Below are 17417 nucleotides of genomic sequence, written 5' to 3' on the forward strand. Positions count from 1 at the left end.
CTGGAGAGGGAGACGCAGGCCGCGTGCTCCCCCCCAGTCCTCGGTGAGCAGGCAGACGCACCCCCACGGTGACCTCCTTCTTGGTACTTCCGCAGCGCACCCGGTCCTCCCTCTGCTCTGCCCACATTCCCTCCTGCTGCTGGCCAAGCCTATTAAGCTGCTCCCCTGGCCACAACTGAGGGCCCCACGCCCGGGGAGGGAAACAGAGGAGGCGTCCCTGCTCTCTGGCTCTGCTAACCATCAATTAATATTAACAAGGACCCCCCAGCGGGGCCTGGATGGTGCAGAGGCCCCGCCCCTGTGACTCAGGTGGTTAAAGGGCCCGGGGCCAGCGCAGGAGCCCAGCGTCCAGATGGCGTGCGGCAGCGGGAGGGTCACCATCCGGCTGGTGGACGACGAGGCGGAGCCCGGGGCTCAGGGCCCACAGCTCTTTCGGGGCCAGGACTATGAGGCGATTCGGGCAGCCTGCCTGGAGTCGGGGGTCCTGTTCCGCGACCCCCACTTCCCTGCTGGCCCTGACGCCCTCGGCTATGACCTGCTGGGACCAGACTCGGAGAAGGCCAAAGGGGTGGAATGGAAGAGGCCCCATGTAAAGTGTGGCTGGGGGCTGGGGCCCGGACCCTGGGGTCAGGGGAGGAGGGGCTGGGGGTTTTGGGGGGCCACCTTTCTGTGGCCAGAGACCCCATCACCTGGAGTGGAATGTGGGGGAGGGGGACCCAGGCCTCTGACCTCCCACGGCCCCTCCCTCCTCCTCCTCCTCCCCCTCCTCCTCCCCCTCCTCCTCCCCTCCCCCAGGAGTTCTGTGCAGAGCCACGGTTCATCTGTGAGGACATGAGCCGGACAGACGTGTGCCAGGGGCGCCTCGGTGAGCCCCCCGCGCCCCTGCCGCCGCTGGGTGTGGCGAGCATCTGCTGGGCTGCGGACAGCTCCGCGCCCAGTCTCCCTTCTCAACCCCCTCACCCCTGCTTGCTTCCCCAGGGAACTGCTGGCTCCTGGCGGCGGCCGCCTCCCTGACCCTGTACCCGCGGCTCCTGTGCAGGGTGGTGCCCCCCGGCCAGGGCTTTGGAGACGGCTACGCGGGGGTCTTCCACTTCCAGGTAGAGCTCGTGCCTCAGTTTCCCTGCATGGCCCTAGCATGTGGGGCTTCCTGGTTGACTGGCCCCTGCGTGCAGCGGTGGGGCGGGGTGGGGAAGAGGTCAGAGGTCAGAGGTCAGAGGTCAGGGCCCAGGCCGGGTGGAGGTGGAAGGTGGGCCGGGCCCTGCTGCTTCTGCCTCCAGCTCTGGCAGTTCGGCCGCTGGGTGGACGTCGTGGTGGACGACAGGCTGCCCGTGCGCGAGGGGAAGCTGATGTTCGTGCGCTCGGATCAGCGGAACGAGTTCTGGGCCCCGCTCCTGGAGAAGGCCTACGCCAAGTGAGGGCCCCCGCCTCGCGGCGCCCACGCCATGCCACGTGCTCCCTGGGATCCCAGGGGCCCCCGCCCTGGGGCTGAAACCCCCACCAAGCCCCCCCGAAGGGGTCACCCCCAGAGCACACTCCTCCCGGAGACTTGGGGTTTCAGATGCAGTGTTGGGGCCCCCCGGGACCCCGGCCCAGCTCCCCAGGGCTGGCAGCTGGCATCTGAGGCGCTCGCAGCCCGGGGTGCTCACCCCGCCCCACTCCACAGGCTCCATGGCTCCTACGAGGTGATGCGTGGCGGCCACATGAACGAGGCCTTTGTGGACTTCACGGGCGGCGTGGGCGAGGTGCTCTACCTGCGCCACGGCGCGCCCGGCCTCTTCTCCCTCCTGCGCCGCGCCCTGGCCAAGGAGTCCCTGGTGGGCGCCACGGCCCTGGTGAGCCTCGGGGCTGCCGCGTGGGGACCCGGGGTGGGCGCCTGGCGGCCTCCAGCTGCAGCCAGTGAGGGCCCCGTGGGCTCCCGAGCTCCCGCGCAGCCGGTCCCGGTGCTCAGGGGTTTCTCCCTCCCTGGTCTGCGCCAGCTCCACGCGCGGGCAAGCTTCTCCCCCGCCCCACCCCACCCCGGGCACAGAAAGGGGCCGAGGCTGCAGGCACCTGCGCTGTGACTGACAACACGGGGGCCTCTCTTAAAGCTTTGCAAGGGAGGGACAGATCAGTCTTCCTCAGGCTCACTCCCCAAGTGCCCACAACACCAGGTCGGGGCCGGGCCGGAGCCGGGAGCCAGGAGCTCCATCCGGGTCTCCCACACTGGGGCAGGGAGCTGGCTGGGAAGCGGAGCAGCCGGGAGTCAGAGCAGCAGCAGGGTCCCCAGGCCGATTCCCGCGGGCTCGGCTGGGGCCCCGTGTTCTCCGCGACCCGCCCCAGCCACTGGGAGGGCCTCAGCACCCGCTCAGCTGGTCACGCATCCTCTGCTCAGCCCCTGGTTCTGCCCCTCCCGTCTCCCCGGCTTCTGGATCTTCCTGTGTCTCTTCCCGTCTCACTCTGCCTCATCTCCAGCTCCCCACCCCCCCCCCCCGGCCCCGCCAACCCCGCCAAGGTCTCCCAGCCCAGTGCTGGGGCTGACTCCTGCTTTGGGGACAGAGAGGGACAGCTGCCCTCCCATCCCCCACCCGGCCTCACTGTCCCGTCTCCTGCCCAGAGTGACCGGGGCGAGTACCGCACAGAAGACGGGCTGGTGAGGGGACACGCGTACTCAGTCACGGGCACACACAAGGTGAGCCTCCTCCCCCTCCGGGGTGGCGAGGGGCTGGGTGCTGCCCCCGCTGGCCATGCTGCCCCCTGCTGGCCATGCTGCCCCCTCCCCTACTGTCCATGCCACCTCCACTGGCCATGCTGCCCCCTCCCCCACTGTCCATGCCGCCCCCTCCCCCACTGTCCATGCCACCTCCACTGGCCATGCTGCCCCCTCCCCCACTGTCCATGCTGCCCCCTCCCCCACTGTCCATGCCGCCCCCTCCCCCACTGTCCATGCCACCCCCACTGTCCATGCCGCCCCCACTGGCCATGCTGTCTTCCACTGTCCATGCCGCCCCTCCCCCACTGTCCATGCCGCCCCTCCCCCACTGTCCATGCCACCCCTCCCCCACTGTCCATGCCACCCCCACTGCCCATGCCGCCCCCTACTGCCCATGCTGTCTTCCACTGTCCATGCCGCCCCTCCCCCACTGTCCATGCTGCTCCCCACTGTCCATGCTGCTCCCCACTGTCCATGCCGCCCCTCCCCCACTGGCCATGCCGCCCCCACACTGTCCATGCCGCCCCCACTGTCCATGCCGCCCCCTACTGCCCATGCTGTCTTCCACTGTCCATGCCGCCCCTCCCCCACTGTCCATGCCGCCCCCCACTGTCCATGCTGTCTTCCACTGTCCATGCCGCCCCCCACTGGCCATGCTGCTCCCCACTGTCTATGCTGCCTCTCCCCCACTGTCCATGCCGCCCCCACTGTCCATGCCGCCCCCCACTGCCCATGCTGTCTTCCACTGTCCATGCTGCCCCTCCCCCACTGGCCATGCCGCCCCCACACTGACCATGCTGCCCCCCGCCCCGTGCCGCCCCCACACTGTCCATGCTGCCCCTCCCCCACTGGCCATGCCGCCCCCACACTGACCATGCTGCCCCTCCCCCACTGGCCATGCCGCCCCCACACTGACCATGCTGCCCCCCGCCCCGTGCCGCCCTCAGCTGTTCCTGGGCTTCACCAAAGTGCGGCTGCTGCGGCTGCGGAACCCCTGGGGCCGCGTCGAGTGGACCGGGGCCTGGAGCGACAGGTGGGCTGGGCCGGGGAGGGGGGCAGGGGCTCGGCTCTGCCGCCCCCTCACACCCCGGTGTCTGCAGCTGCCCGCGCTGGGACTCACTCCCCGCCCAGTGGCGAGACGCCCTGCAGGTGCAGAAGGAGGACGGCGAGTTCTGGTGCGTCCCGGCGGGGCGCGGGCCAGGTTGCGGTTCGGGAAGTCAGGGCAGAGTTGGCAGTCGTATTAGGAGAGCGCGGGAGGACTTTACGAGGTTCGCGGAAAATGGAACGCAAAGTTTATTTTGGTGCAAAAAAATGTGAAATCTGCGCATGTAGGCGTCTTCACAGAGCTCGTGGAAAATGTAAGTTATGAGAAATCTATGCATGGATCTCAGACTGTTTTGTGCCAAAACAAACTTTCTCGGTCCATCTCTCCGGGGGCCTCCTGCGGGACCCTGGGCTGGGAGCTGAGAGGGGACGGGCGGGCTCGGGGCAGTGGAGGCTGGCTGGGGGCGGGCGGGGTGTCCTGAGTTGGGCAGGACCGAAGGCGGCTCCAGCTCTCTGATAACTGCTGCTCGGGGGCCTTGTCCATGGCCTTCAGCCCGCGGACGCCCCCTCCCGGGAGTGTGTGGGTCTTAGTGCTTTGTGGGCACGTGGAGGGCTTGGAGAGGTTGGGGGGCCGGGGGGATCAGTGATTCTGGAAGCTGAAGGCTGCTCGGCGGTATTCAGAGAAGTTGGGGGCTGTGTGAACCGGGGGGCTGTGTGAGCTGGGGCGCTGTGAGCCGGGAGTGGGGGTGCTGTGTGAGCTGTGAGCTGGGGCCCTGTGAGCTGGGGGGGGGGAAGAGGGGTGCTGTGTGAGCTGTGAGCTGGGGCCCTGTGAGCTGGGGGGGGGGAAGAGGGGTGCTGTGTGAGCTGTGAGCCAGGGTGCTGTGAGCTGGGGCCATGAGATCCGGGGGGCCGTGTGAGCTGGGGAGCTGTGAGCCGGGAGTGGGGGTGCTGTGTGAGCTGTGAGCTGGGGAGCTGTGAGCCGGGAGTGGGGGTGCTGTGTGAGCTGTGAGCCAGGGTGCTGTGAGCTGGGGCCATGAGATCCGGGGGGCCGTGTGAGCTGGGGAGCTGTGAGCCAGGAGTGCGGGTGCTGTGCGAGCCCGGGGGGGCTGTGTGCGCTGTGAGCCCGGGCCCTGTGCGCCGGGCCATGCGAGCCGGGGTCGTTTGCGCGCCCACCACGCAGGATGGAGCTGCAGGACTTCCTCCACCATTTCAACACCGTCCAGATCTGCTCGCTGAGCCCCGAGGTGCTGGGCCCCAGCCCGGCGGGGGGCGCCTGGCACGTCAACACCTTCCAGGGCCGCTGGGTGCGCGGCTTCAACTCCGGCGGGAGCCAGCCCAGCGCCGGTGCGGCCCCCGGGGTCCTGCGAGGTGCGCGGGGGGCTGGGCGCTGAGGCAGGCGCGGCGACCCCGTCTCCTCCTCCCCCTCCTCCCCCTCCTCCTCCATCAGAAACCTTCTGGACCAACCCCCAGTTCCGGCTGACGCTGCTGGAGCCGGATGAAGAGGATGACGACGACGAAGAGGGGCCCTGGGGGGGCTGGGGGGCAGCGGGGGCGGGGGGTCCCGCGCGGGGCGGCCGCACCCCCAAGTGCACGGTCCTGCTCTCGCTCATCCAGCGCAACCGCCGGTGCCTGAGGGCCAAGGGCCTCACCTACCTCACCGTGGGCTTCCACGTGTTCCAGGTGCCCAGGAGGGGCGGGGGGAGCGATCAGAGGGCATGGGAGGAGCCTCAGGGGAAAGGTGGGGGCCGGGGACCCCGAGGTTGGCGTCAGACACAGGCGGGGGCCAAAGGGGCCAGGGGAGGAAGGGCTGGAGAGGGGTCAGGGGCGGGGTCCTGGCTCAGTTCGTCCGACGGGATGAAGAGAGAGGGGCCTGAGGCGTGGATGACAGGGAGGGGCTCTGAGTAGTGGCCAGGTCCCCGCCCCTGCCTGACCCCGCCCCCTCGCTCTTGGTCCCCGCCCCCACCTGCCTGACTCCGCCCCCTCGTTCTTGGTCCTGGCAGATTCCAGAGGAGGTGGGTCTCAATTGGGGCCCCGCCCCCGGGGATGGAGGGCGCCGGGCAGGTCAGGCCGGGGGCCCGGAGGTGCGCAGGGGTGGAGGGTGGCGGGCGGGGAGCCTGGCCGTCGTGGTCACGCCGCCCCCGACCCCAGCTGCTGGGCCTCTGGGACACCCCGCGCAGCCGCGCCCTCCTGCCCCGGCTGCTGCGCGCCGACCGCTCCGTGTTCTGCGCCCGCCGCGACGTGAGCCGCCGCTGCCGCCTGCGCCCCGGCCACTACCTGGTGGTGCCCAGCGCCGCCAAGGCCGGCGACGAGGCCGACTTCACACTGCGCATCTTCTCCGAGCGCCACCACACGGCCCTGTGAGCCCCGCCCCGGGATCCCCAGCCCCAGGTGGAGGAGCCCAGCGGCCCTGCCCCCTCCCCAACCGCCCCTCCGAATTCTTGCAGGGAGGTTGATGACGTCATCAGCGCTGACCTGGAGGCCCTCATGGTGAGAGGCTGCTCTGGAGGGCACATGGGGTGGGGGTGTGTGTCTAAAGATTTATTTACTTATTAGTCTGAAATCGCCCATCTGCTGTTCAGTCCCCAGACGACAGCTTGGTCAGGGCAGGGCCAGCCCGAGACCAGGAGCTTCCTCCAGGTCTCCCACGTGGGTGGCTGGGGCCCAAGCACTTGGGCCATCTTTTGCTTTCCCAGGCCTTAGCAGGGAGCTGGATTGGAAGCGGAGCGGCCAGGACTTGAACCGGCGCCCATATGGGATTCCGGCACTGCAGGCGGCGGCTTCGTCTGCTACACCACAGTGCCAGCCCCAAGAAGGGGGTTCACGGCCAGAACTAAACTCCCTGTACCCCACAGGTCCCCTATGTGCCCATGGCACCGGAGTTGGAGCTGCTGTTCCAGGAGCTGGCGGGGGAGGTAGGGCAGGGGCAGCACTGACCGGGGCCGCCCCTCCTGGAGTCATCCTCACCCCCCCCCCCCAAACACAAGACCCTCTCTTGGGAAATCTCACAGCCCTTCCCTGCCCCAGGGCCTTTGCTGAGTCTGTTCCCGCCCACTTCCTCCCCATCCCTCCTGTGCCCTTCTGTGGGCGGGGCCAGCCCAGGCGTCCCTCCTCCTGCCCTGAGCAGTCAGCCTCTGTGGCCGCTGTCCAGCACAGCGCCCGGCCTCACGCGCCCGCCGCTGTTTCTGGAGTAGGATGAAGAGCTGAGCGCCCCCCAGCTGCAGACCTTACTCAGCATCGCCCTGGAGCCCGGTGAGTGGGGGAGGGGCCCCGCCCTGGCGGGGTCTGGAGCAGGCCAAGCGTCCCTCCTGCTCCGTGGCCGCAGGCTCCCTGTGCACTGTCCTCTTCCTCCGTAGCCAGAGCTAACAGCGGGGTCCCCAGAGAGATCGGGGTCAGGACCTGCGAGCAGCTGCTGCAGTGTTTTGGGGTACACGGGCAGGGCCTGGGAAGGGGCTTGTGGGGGGGGGTCTCTCCTCCCCTGTGAGGACACTGCCTTTAATCAGATGCCTCCTCCCCAGCACGGGCACAGCCTGGCTCTGCACCACTTCCAGCAACTCTGGCGCCACCTGGTGGTGTGGCAGGTGAGGTGCGGATGGAGCCGGGCAGGCATGGGGGCCCCGGGGGCTCTCAAGGCCCCAGGGGACAAGGGGGGATGGGGCCACCCCCCAGGTGGCTTGGAGTGCTGTCTGGGGACACTGAATGGCTCGGGGGTCTGGCTGAGCGACCTCAGGGGGGCCTTTGCCTGCCTGCAGCTGGGCGGCTCCAGATCCCCAGCAGGAGGAAGTGCTCAAAGCCCCTCCATCCTCAGCCACTGTTTACTGAGCCCGTGCCCACATTACAGATTGGCAAACAGAGTGGCTACGCCATGTATCTCAGGCCCACAGCCGGGATGGGAAGGCGGCTGTCTGGCCTCAGAGGCCCCCTTTCCAGGCAGTTGGGGGTTGGGGGGAGCTGACCACCGTCTCCTGGCCCAGGCCACGTTTGACAAGTTCGACGAGGACGCCTCCGGGACCATGAACTCCTATGAGCTGAGGCTGGCGCTGAACGCCGCAGGTGCGGATGGGGTCCTGGGGGGCTGTGGGGAGGGGGCTGCCCTCCGTCAGCTCAGACTCCCGGCTAGGACTGTGGTGGCCAGACAAGGCCCATCCAGGGTGACCCTGGAAGAGGCTAAGCTGTGGGGGAGGAGAGGGGTATTCCAGGGAGCGGACGAGTAGGAGCTGCTATGTGCCCCCGGGGTAGCGTGGTGGAATGTTCTGGATTCCTGTGAGCTGGGGTTGGAATCCTATACTGACTTGCCCTGGACCTTGACCTGTCTCTGACAGGGCTGGAGGACCTAGCAAAAGCCACAAGAGGGCCCCAGAGCCCACCTGGCCAGGGTCGGGTTCTCTCGGTGCTGGGCCCAGCAGCCCAGTGCACAGGGGCAGACAAAGGCCGGAGGGAGACAGGCGGAGGCCCTGAGCCGGGCACTCGGCACTGCCTGTCAGAGGACCTGGGCTTCAAGGCAGCTCGTGCAGGTGGCCTTGGGGCTACAGCTCTGGACACGGGGGGAGCAGCAGCAGGTGTCGGGAACCAGGGCGTTCGGAAAAGCTTCTGCTGAGATCCCACAGAAGCGGCCTCTGCTGGGCAGACTGCCCATGAACCAGCCGGACGTCCGGGCCGGGAGCGTGGCCTGGCAGCCCTGCCCCACGTGGCCCCCAGGGACCGGGTGGGGTGCGACGCTGAGGTGCCTCCCCCAGGCTTCCACCTGAACAACCAGCTGACCCAGGCCCTCACCAGCCGCTACCGGGACAGCCGGCTGCGTGTGGACTTCGAGCGCTTCGTGTCCTGCGTGGCCCAGCTCACCTGCATCTTTCGTGAGTGCCATGGGTGGGGGGGTGGCGCTGGGGGTCTGGGGGAGGTGGGCGCTCACCCTGCCACTGTCTACACAGGTCACTGCAGCCAGCACCTGGGTGGGGGTGAGGGGGTCGTCTGCCTGACCCGCAGACAGGTGAGTGTGGGCTGGGCGGACAGGGTGGCTCAGGTGTGCCCCAGGAGGCCCCCACTTGGAGCCCTGTCTTCTCTCCCCCAGTGGCTGGAGGTGGCCACCTTCTCCTAGGATCTCAGCACCTGCTGCGGAGCGAGACCACCCGCCCCCACCCCTGCACCTCGGATCTGCGCTCCCCTCACCGGCGAACGGGCCTGGGGCCCCCAGCTGCGCCCTCTCATGGTCACTCACGGAGTGGGGCTCTCGGGCAAGGCGCAGGCACAGCACAGAGCACACTGCAGGAATCCTTATTAAAAATAGGACACGTTTATTATCTTGTCCCCAGGAGGGTGGTTTATCCAGAAACCAAGAAGAAAAATAACCAATCAGAATAAACTCAAAAAAATAAAGTGGGGGGAACAAAACCATCAACTACCAGGCAGCCAGGCCGGCAGCCCACCTGTGCCTCGGGAGGGTCCCCAAGGACCCGGGCCCGGCGGCCAACAGAATTGGGGGGTGAGGGGGGAGCCAGTCAGCTATGTCTTCATTACGAGCGCGAGAGAGGCGGCAGAGATACGCTGCTAGGTGAATATATATTTATATAATAAATCCGTAAGTTAATAAAGTAAATAGTAATTCTCTGAAGGTTTTTTTAGAGGTTTTTTTTTTTTTGTCTTTTGTGTTTTTTGTTTTTTTTTTTTTTTGTAAATTTTTAGATTTTGTAGGTCTGTCGGGTTTTTGTTGTGTTTTTTGGTCCTTAGAAAATCTGAGCCGTGAGTCCAGACAAAGCAAGGCCAGGGCTGGTGGAGAGCGAGCCCGGCGTCCCCACCGGCGGCTCTGGCAGGGAGGGGGCTGGAGCCCCTCTTCTCCTGGCAACTGTGAGTCAGGGGAGGGGAGCTGGGGGGGCCAGGGTCCCTGGTCCCATCGAGTAGCTGTGGCGCCCTCTGCGGGCAGCTCCGGGACAAGGCACGTGGGGCTCTGGCTCGGGTGTGGAGGGGCAGAGGGGCCCTGTTGCCCTCTCCACGTGGGGTAAAAAAGCACACCACCACATCACATGTACTTCCCAGAGCACAGGTGCTGACCCCAAAAGTCGCCCTTGTCCCACCCTGGTGGGCAGGGAGGCCCCTTCCGGCCAACCCAGAGAGAGAGGAGAGCCTGCCCCAGCCCCTCCCTGCCCACCCCCACCCCCCAGAAGAACTGACAGAGTGCTTTGCATAGATACAGAGTCAGAGGAGCGGGAGGGGCGCCCCAGCCCCTCCCGGAGGCATGAGGAGGGGTTCATCCGGGTCTCTCTGCAGGGGCCCTCACAGGTCGCTCTCGCCGTACAGGGCTGTGGAGAAGGACTTGTAGTCGAGGGCGCCGGGCACGGCGTCGGGGCCCTGGTAGGGCGCCATGCGGGCAATGCAGTACTCGGCCTGGTCAGGTGGCAGCTCCCTCCGCAGCTCCTCAGCGGTGATGTAGTTCTAGGCGGGCAGGATGGGAGTCTGAGCCAGCCCAGCCCTGTGCCCACCCCCCCCTTCCCGGCCAGGGCTGGCTGGCTCACCTTGTCCCCGGCCAGGACCTTGAAGGAGGCGATGACCTGGTCGGCCGTGTCCGTGTCCGTGGTCTCCCTGGACATGAAGTCGATGAAGGCTTGGAAGGTCACGAGGCCGCTGTGGTTGGGGTCAACCACGCTCATGATGCGGTTGAACTCGGCGTCGCCCTGTGCAGGGGGTGGGGGAGGGCAGGGGGCAGTGAGCAGGGCTGGCCGGGGCAGCCAGGCCCAGACCAGCGCACGCGCACCGCCCCCTCGCGGCAGCCGGCCTCCAAGCGCCGGGCTGAGCAGGGTCCCTCTGCATGGGAGTGGGGAGTCGGGGTCTACAGCCCCTCGGCCCCAGGCTCACGAGTCAGCCCTGGAGGGTGGGGAAGAGAGAAAGAGAGAAAGAGACAGAGACGGGAGAGCGCCCCTCTCTGGAGACCTCTAGGGAAGGGGGCTTGGGAGTCGTCGGAGGGACCCCAGGCCAGCTGGCAGGTGCAGCGGCGGAGTGTCCCCGAGGACGGGAGGAGGCGAGGAGGAGGCGGGGCCGGAGCAGTGGCTGGGGGAGGCAGAGGCTGCATACCAGGCTGTATCCTGTGGAGATAAGCAGAGCCCTGAAGTCATCGGAGTCCATGCTGCCTGTCTGCTTCTGCTCCCAGGACGCAGGCATAGCAGAGGCGGCCAGGCCCAGAGCAGGCAAGAGAGGCCGCCCATGTGCACAGCGGGGAGACAGGAGGCCCCGAGAGACCAGGTAGGGGGGCGGTGTCCAGAGAGACACGAGGGCAGGGAGGAGGCAAGAGCCGGGGAGATGGCACACACGATGGTAGGGGTGGAGCGGGGAGAGGGAGGGCAGGACAGAGAGAAGGAGAGAGAGAAGAGCAGTTAATGCCACGGTCCGTGGGCCCGGGAGCGCGTACCTGCCGGTCGTTCTCCACGTCGTAGCCCAGGCTGATGAGGCAGGCCTTGAACTCCTCAGGCCCCAGCGCCCCACCATGGTCCTGCCGGGGTGCAGGCGGACGGACAGACGGATGCGGGAGAGGGGCCAGGGCCGCGTGCGGAGCCCAGGGCAGGGGACGCGCGGGGAGGGAAACACAGAGTTAGAGGCGACGCAGACAGGGTGACGGCCAGGGACTGGTGGGGCAGAGGTAGTGGCGCGGAAGTGAGCACTGACTCCCAGCACTGCGGGCCGTGGGGGAAGCGCTCCTGTCCCAGGCTCCAGGGTGGGGCGGGGACGGAGCACCTGGCTGCCCGCTCCCACCCACAGCAGGTGGCCTGGGTGCTGGGGGCACCGGAGGCCCTGGCGCGGCTGCCAGGCCAAGGCTGAACTACAAAGGCACCATGTGGGGGTCAGCCTGGCGGGCAGGTGTGGGGCTGGTGAGGACACAGCCCCAGCGGCAGGGGGCAGGACACCCCCAGCTCGCCACATCTCCTGCACACCCCACCCCAGCGGCAGGCCCCTGCCTGCCTGTGTACAGAGCTAACAGAGGCGCAGACAGAGGGACAAGAGGGGAGGGAGCCGGCGGAGGTGCGCGGAGCAGAGCGGCTCACCTTGTCGAAGTGGTTGAAGGAGGCCCGGAACTCTTGCATCTGCTCCTGGCTGATGCCCTTGGCATCGCGGGTGAGGATCTGGTTCTCCACCTCGTTGATGGTGCGGGCGATGGTGGTGAGCAGCTGCTCCCAGCCCACGCGGATGTGCTAGGGGAGGGGAGAGGGCATGACATCCGGGGCGCGGGCCGAGGGCGACTGCAACTGGGGGCTCTTTCTCGGGCGTCACGGTGCACCTCATCTTCACCCAGGGACGAGGCGCCAGCTCCAACAGAGGAGCAAGGGCCCGAGACACTCGTGCCAGGAGCCACAGGGAGAATGCCAGAGGCCCCGGGTGGGTGTTAAACACTGGCTCTCTGGAGGAGAGTGGGGAACCCCCCTCCAGGGTTGACGTGTGTGGGCGGCAGTGGACATATGCTCGCCGTGGGTGGTCCCAAGCTCTGCACAAGGCAGTGGCCCCTTAACCCTGGGGAGGGGTGGGAGGGGAGGGCAGTGCTAGGGTGACTGGCGTTGACAGGTGAGCAAGCACTCCAGTCAGTCCACTCTGGACAGAGGAGCAGGGCCGGCGCCGCCGCGTACCTCCATGGTGTAGTTGGTGTGCTTGTTGTCGAAGATGAGCGCCTCCTGGATGAGCTGGTGCTGCTGCTCCAGCAGGTCCAGGTTGGGCTTGTAGTCCACGATGCTGCGCTCGTACTGCTTCAGGTGGCTCAGCTGGTCCTCCAGGGTGCCGTGCATCTCGATGGAGATGCGCCCGATCTCCTGCAGTGAGGCCCGCACCGCCGGGCTGAGGCCGGGCACCCGCGGCCAGTGCCAGCCCCCCCGGGGCCCCTGCCGGCTGCAGAAGCAGTCGTGCCGGGGGCCTCACGCCCCTCACAGCGCCCTGACCGGTCTGTGAGGCCAGGACAGTGACCGCCCAGACTGCAGAGGTGGAAACTGAGGCTCCAGGAGGCCAGTTCACCACAGTAGGAGGCGGAGTCTGACTCTGACCCAGGCCTGGCTGACTCCAGAGCCTGTGGCTCCTGTCCATGGGCACCCCCCTCCCTGGGCTCTCCCAGCCCCAGACACTGGAGCTCGTGTGGACCCAGAGGTGAGCTGCCTGGCCCAGCCCGCTGAGCGTCTGCTAGGTCTCTCACCGTCAGCCCGGTGCTGGCACACAGGGAGCGGGGGCTGGAGCCGCTCAACCGCGAGACAGGCCCTCCCAGGCCTGGGCACGGTGAGCGCGCTCAGGCAGCCACGTGGCCGTGCCCAGAGAGCGAGGTGCAGTGTTTGCCGAAGGCACTGTCGGCCCCATGTTAAAGATGACGACCCTCAGAGCCGGGCCTGACTCGTGGCTGTTTATCTCCCTGGTCCACCCAGTCGCTGGCGCTCCCCGGGGCTGCCCCGCCCCACCGGCGTGCTCACCTCCATCTTGGTCTGGATCCAGGGCCCCACGACATTGGCCTGGCTGGCGAACTGGCGGCGCAGGTGCTCGTTGGACTGCTGCTTGCTCTGCTCCTCCAGGAGCGCGTGGTCCCGCTTTGGCACCAGCTGCTGCACCTGGGCAGGGCACGCGCGGGAGGGTCAGGCGGCCCCTCGCCTGGCCGGCCCGGCCCGGCCCGGGGCCCCAGCGCGGGGGCAGCCCACCTTCTCCCACTTGGAGTTGATGATCTGCGGGGTGACGGTGGTGTAGGGGTTGCTGCCCGACAGCTTGATGTGGTTGCTCTCGGCGATCCTCTGGGCCTCCTTGTGGATGGCCAGGATGGCCTCTCGCTCCCTGTCGGCATCCGGCAGGGTGGACTTGAACTGGTCGTGGGCGGAGATGAGGCCCTGGGGGAAGAGCGGGAGTGAGGGGCAGCCCAGCCCCCCGAGGCGCGGGCCCCGGAGGGCGGGGCGGGGCAGACCTCGATCTCCTCGATGGTGTGGACGATGAACATGTCCTGCAGGTCCTCCATGGCGCTCTCCATCCAGTTGTTGAAGGGGGCGGCCCGCTTGGCGTACTCCAGGTGCAGCTGGTCGATGGTCTCCAGCTGCTTCTCCGTTTTCTGGTTGTGGAGGGGCGACAGGGACGGCAGGTCAGCCAAGAGCCTGTCCCCGTGTGGGGGTGTCGGGGCTCGGGGGCCGTGACTCCCTGCTCACCTCCAGGGCCTCCCTGCGGCTGTGGGTCAGGGAGCCGAGGGCGTCCCACTGGTCGCAGATCTTCTGGCACCGGGTGTTGACGTTGTGGGAGTCGTAGTAATCCAGCTCGCTGTGGTGGGCACACGGCACTGAGACCCAGCAGGGGCCCCCAGCCCCAGGGGTCCCAGGTGGCACAGGGTGGGAGGAAGGGGGGTGGGGTGACAGAGGGGCAGGGGCCTCCTCCTCCATCATTCATTCATTCATTCATTCCCCCTGCTCCTTATGAGCTGGCTGGGGAGGGAAGGGGAGGGGGGGGAGGGAGGGGAGGGGAGGGGAGGGGAGGGGTCAGGTCCCCAGGTTTAAGTCTTCAATCAGGCTGGGCCCAGCTGCTCCCTTAAAGAACCCAGCAGAGTGCAGTGTTTTGGCTTGGGGCTCTGTGGGTTTTGTTACTCATGTGAACCTGACAGTCCCAACTCTGGAACCTCAGTTTTCTCATCTGGGAAATGGGGATGGGCTATCGTGGGGATTCAGTTAACTTTAGTAGCTGTTAAGAATACACGACCTGCAGCCTCATTTTAATTAATGAAGAAAAGAGTGAGTTGCTTTAAAATGGTTAACCGTGGTCCCGTCACCTCCCCTCAGCCACGGGTTTGGTTTTCCAGTATTTGTGATCCATGCTCAGCTGTGGTCTGAAAATATTTATCTTGACTCTCTCTCGAGAGAGACCACATTCAAGAAACTCTTACTACAGCGCGTCACTTTAAGTGTTCTACTTTATTATTAGCTATGTTGTTCACCTCTACCTGCCCCATCTGTAAGTTTGACTGTATCACAGGCACGCATGTACGGGAGACTGTCCATAGGGTTCGGAACCACACGTGGTAAGGGGCCTCCACCGCACTGGGACCACTGTTTGAGCGACCGAGGCTCGGGGAGCACTGGCTCACACCGCCAGCACACTCCCTGCCCCTCCCAGCCTCGGCCTGGGCCCCCAGGCTTGGATCCTCAGCAGGGACCCTGGGGCCTGGGAAGGAGCAGGCGAGCCAGCCATGGGTGGAAGGAGGACCCAGGGCCACAGTGACCTTGGGCAAGCCCCTTGCTCTCTGTGCCAGGGTCTCCCTGGTGTAGCGGGGCCGCTGGGGGAATCCCACGAGCTGGCACACGGAGAGCCCTGGGAGCTACTGCCGCTCCCACTGGTCAGTGCCACCAGGGCACCCACTGGGCTCATCCCCAGGGGAGGGGACAGCACCCACACAGCCCTCTCCCTCTCTTCCCTCCAGGGAATCCGCTTCAGAGAGCGCCTGCTCCTGGGGGTCATGGGTTCTGCGTGGCTGCTACCCAGCCCTGAGAAGCGGGCAGGCCTGGGACTCGCTCCAAGTCTGTTTCCTACCAACAGGGCCCCGCCGTGTCCCACCCCGTGCATTTTGAGGGCACCTGTGTTAGGGGCCTTCTGCCCCTTGGCCTGGACGTGACAGCTTCAGGTCTCTGGGGGTTGCCTCAACCGTGCCAGATGGGGACACAGGTTCCAGCACTGTGAAGGCCCCACAGTACTTCTGCCTCCCGAAGCACCGGGCCCCACCGGGCCCACGGTGCGGGAACAGAGCCCGGGGGTGGCTGCTGAGGGAGGGAGAGTCTGCAGAAAGGGCGATCCAGCCTATTTCTGAGCAGACGGCTATTTTGGGAGCTCCGCCGCCCCTCTAGGGCTGTGGATTTTCCATGAAGTAATGGCCTGGGCCTCTCGCTCCCGGGCCCTCCCTGCTGCTGGCCGCCGCACTGGCGGAATAAGGCCCCATTCACTGGCCCCGGGAGCTCAGTGTACTAATTGTGTGCACAAGTTTATCTGACTGGGGTGGGGAAGGGAGGGAAGAGGAGCCGGCTGCCTGGGAGCTCTTACAATCAATGTATTCTCAGCGAGAAAGAGGGAAGGGGCCAGGCTGAACAAAGGGCTCAGTGTGCAGCCGATCCCGCAGGGAGGAGTGGCTGGGAGCTGAGGCGGCTCGGAGGCCGGCTCCCCAGGGCCAGGGGCCTGCTTGGCGTGGAGCCCCCGTGACCCCTTAAAGCCCAAGAGCCTGGGACAAGCAGCCCAAGACGGTCCCTGCCAGGGAACCCAGACCCCCGCTCTGCTTCTCGTCCTGGCTTGAGGGCAGGTGAAAGGCCTCGGGCAGCCCTGGGGCGCGGGAGGGGAGGGCGGGGGCCGAGCCTGCACGTACTTGAGCTCCTGGGCAATGGCCGCAATCTGCTCCACGCGGTCCTGGTGTGCGGCCAGGTCGCTCTCGAAGGCCTCGTGCTTGCGGATCAGAGCCCGGATGTCCGACAGGGTGGCTGTCTCGTAGTCCCGCTGCCTCAGCATGGCCTCCTTCCCTGGGGGTGCAGCAGGAGTCTGAGGGCCAGGAATCCAAGCGAGGGATACGAACCCCACCTCCTTCCTTGCCAAGGACGGTACCATGAAGGCTACAACTTCTAGAATGTTCTTCCTTGCCTTCCAGGAATCTAAGCTCAGCTGTGGACCTGGGAGACACTCTAGGGTTGGTGGGGTGAGACGGCTATCCCAACTCACCCCGTGGGCTCTAACCTCCTGTATCGAGAGGAGACACTAAGAACAGGGCAGCAGCCCCTGGCCGGCAAGTCGGACACCCAGTTCTGGAGGGCGGTAACCTGGATGGACAGCTAGGTCTGCAGCCCTGGGCCCGAACTCCCGCTCTTGGGGACCAGCCCCCCAGGCGGTGGTCCTCTCACACCTTCGCCCCCCCCACAGTGTCTTGGGCTGTCTCTGGGAGCAGGGCAAAGCTGGTTGCCAGGCTCTGCCATCAGCCCTGGAACTGGCTAACCACAGAAGCGCCGGTCCCACAGGCAGGGGAGGGGCCCCGGAGCACCGGGGAAGCACAGCTCCCGAAGGGGCCCCGCTGAAGGAAGCCACCCGGGGCTGCCTGGCGTGGTAGCTTGGGACCCCTGAGCTCTGCCCCGGGAGGTCGGCAGCCAGCTGCCCGCTCGGCATGGTGAGCAGGCGCCCCCGGGCCGCTGCCTTCACCGTAGAGTGGGCGGTTCTGAGGTCTCAGTGCGGCGGGGGGAGGGCACAGAGCCAGGGCAATCCTCAGCCCCTCCCAGTCTCCTCTTCCAGGGACTACAGCCCTCCCTGGACAAGGCCTGGCGCTGGCAGGCAAGGGTGGGCAGCCTGGGAGACTTGCTGGCCCTGCAGCCCCAGCCCCGAGGCAGGAAGCTTGACCACAAAGCAAGCGTGCAATTCCCTTCTCCAGATCGCGCTCTCCCAAGGGTGGGGACCAGAAATAGCAGGTCAGTCCCGTCTCTGCCTCAGCAGACTTCCAGCAGAGCTGCACCGAGAGGAACCGGGGGGTGGGCGGGCTGCAAGCCGGGATTCAGGCCTGGGGGGAGCCAGGAAAGGCAGGAGGGACTCGGTTGTACCCCTAGACAATCCACGCCCTCCAAGAAGCACCCATAAGCCCCTGCAGGCCGTAAGGGGAGCACAGTCATGGTGGCCCCCACCCGCTCCCGGGGCTGCCCTGTGTGGACCCCAGGAGTGCAGGGGGCCAGGCTGCCAGCCCATCCTCTCG

The 17417-nt window shown here is 66.7% G+C and overlaps 2 protein-coding genes across 7 annotated transcripts in view; one reads left to right on the forward strand and one right to left on the reverse strand.

Annotated features, from left to right (window-relative positions):
- Positions 1-352: 352 nt before the first annotated feature.
- CAPN12 (calpain 12) lies at positions 353-8971 on the forward strand. Its single transcript, XM_062177698.1, has 21 exons — positions 353-589; positions 796-865; positions 979-1097; positions 1278-1411; positions 1664-1832; positions 2594-2668; positions 3637-3722; positions 3790-3864; positions 4914-5077; positions 5181-5413; positions 5734-5745; positions 5882-6090; positions 6178-6220; positions 6586-6645; positions 6925-6982; positions 7087-7157; positions 7249-7311; positions 7705-7783; positions 8467-8583; positions 8659-8717; positions 8799-8971. Exons 1-21 carry the CDS (start codon positions 353-355, stop codon positions 8823-8825), a joined length of 2160 nt encoding a protein of 719 aa, XP_062033682.1. The 3' UTR covers positions 8826-8971.
- A 27-nt stretch (positions 8972-8998) lies between these two features.
- Positions 8999-17417, reverse strand: part of ACTN4 (actinin alpha 4) — a 63792-nt gene continuing 55373 nt past the window's right edge. For 3 of the 6 annotated variants that reach the window (XM_062177692.1, XM_062177690.1, XM_062177691.1), the window contains 10 exons: positions 16059-16209; positions 13870-13978; positions 13635-13775; positions 13378-13560; positions 13156-13290; positions 12334-12513; positions 11758-11904; positions 11127-11207; positions 10237-10395; positions 8999-10156 (listed from right to left, as the gene is read on the reverse strand). In XM_062177692.1, coding sequence (XP_062033676.1) covers positions 9998-10156; positions 10237-10395; positions 11127-11207; positions 11758-11904; positions 12334-12513; positions 13156-13290; positions 13378-13560; positions 13635-13775; positions 13870-13978; positions 16059-16209 — 1445 coding nt within the window. In that variant the 3' untranslated portion in view covers positions 8999-9997. Of the gene's footprint in view, positions 10157-10236; positions 10396-10792; positions 10859-11126; positions 11208-11757; positions 11905-12333; positions 12514-13155; positions 13291-13377; positions 13561-13634; positions 13776-13869; positions 13979-16058; positions 16210-17417 lie in introns of all 6 variants that reach the window. The other 3 variants (XM_062177693.1, XM_062177694.1, XM_062177695.1) reach the window with 2 other exon arrangements.

This window comes from Lepus europaeus, chromosome 19 (genome assembly GCF_033115175.1).
Source record: "Lepus europaeus isolate LE1 chromosome 19, mLepTim1.pri, whole genome shotgun sequence".
Taxonomy (NCBI): domain Eukaryota; kingdom Metazoa; phylum Chordata; class Mammalia; order Lagomorpha; family Leporidae; genus Lepus; species Lepus europaeus.

Bases quoted from the DNA above. Each gene is read 5' to 3' on its own strand.
- CAPN12 (XM_062177698.1), top strand. From the start codon at position 353: ATGGCGTGCGGCAGCGGGAGGGTCACCATCCGGCTGGTGGACGACGAG. The intron at 1,833-2,593 runs GTGAGCCTCGGG...TCTCCTGCCCAG, and splicing joins TGGTGGGCGCCACGGCCCTG to AGTGACCGGGGCGAGTACCG. The intron at 2,669-3,636 runs GTGAGCCTCCTC...TGCCGCCCTCAG, and splicing joins CAGTCACGGGCACACACAAG to CTGTTCCTGGGCTTCACCAA.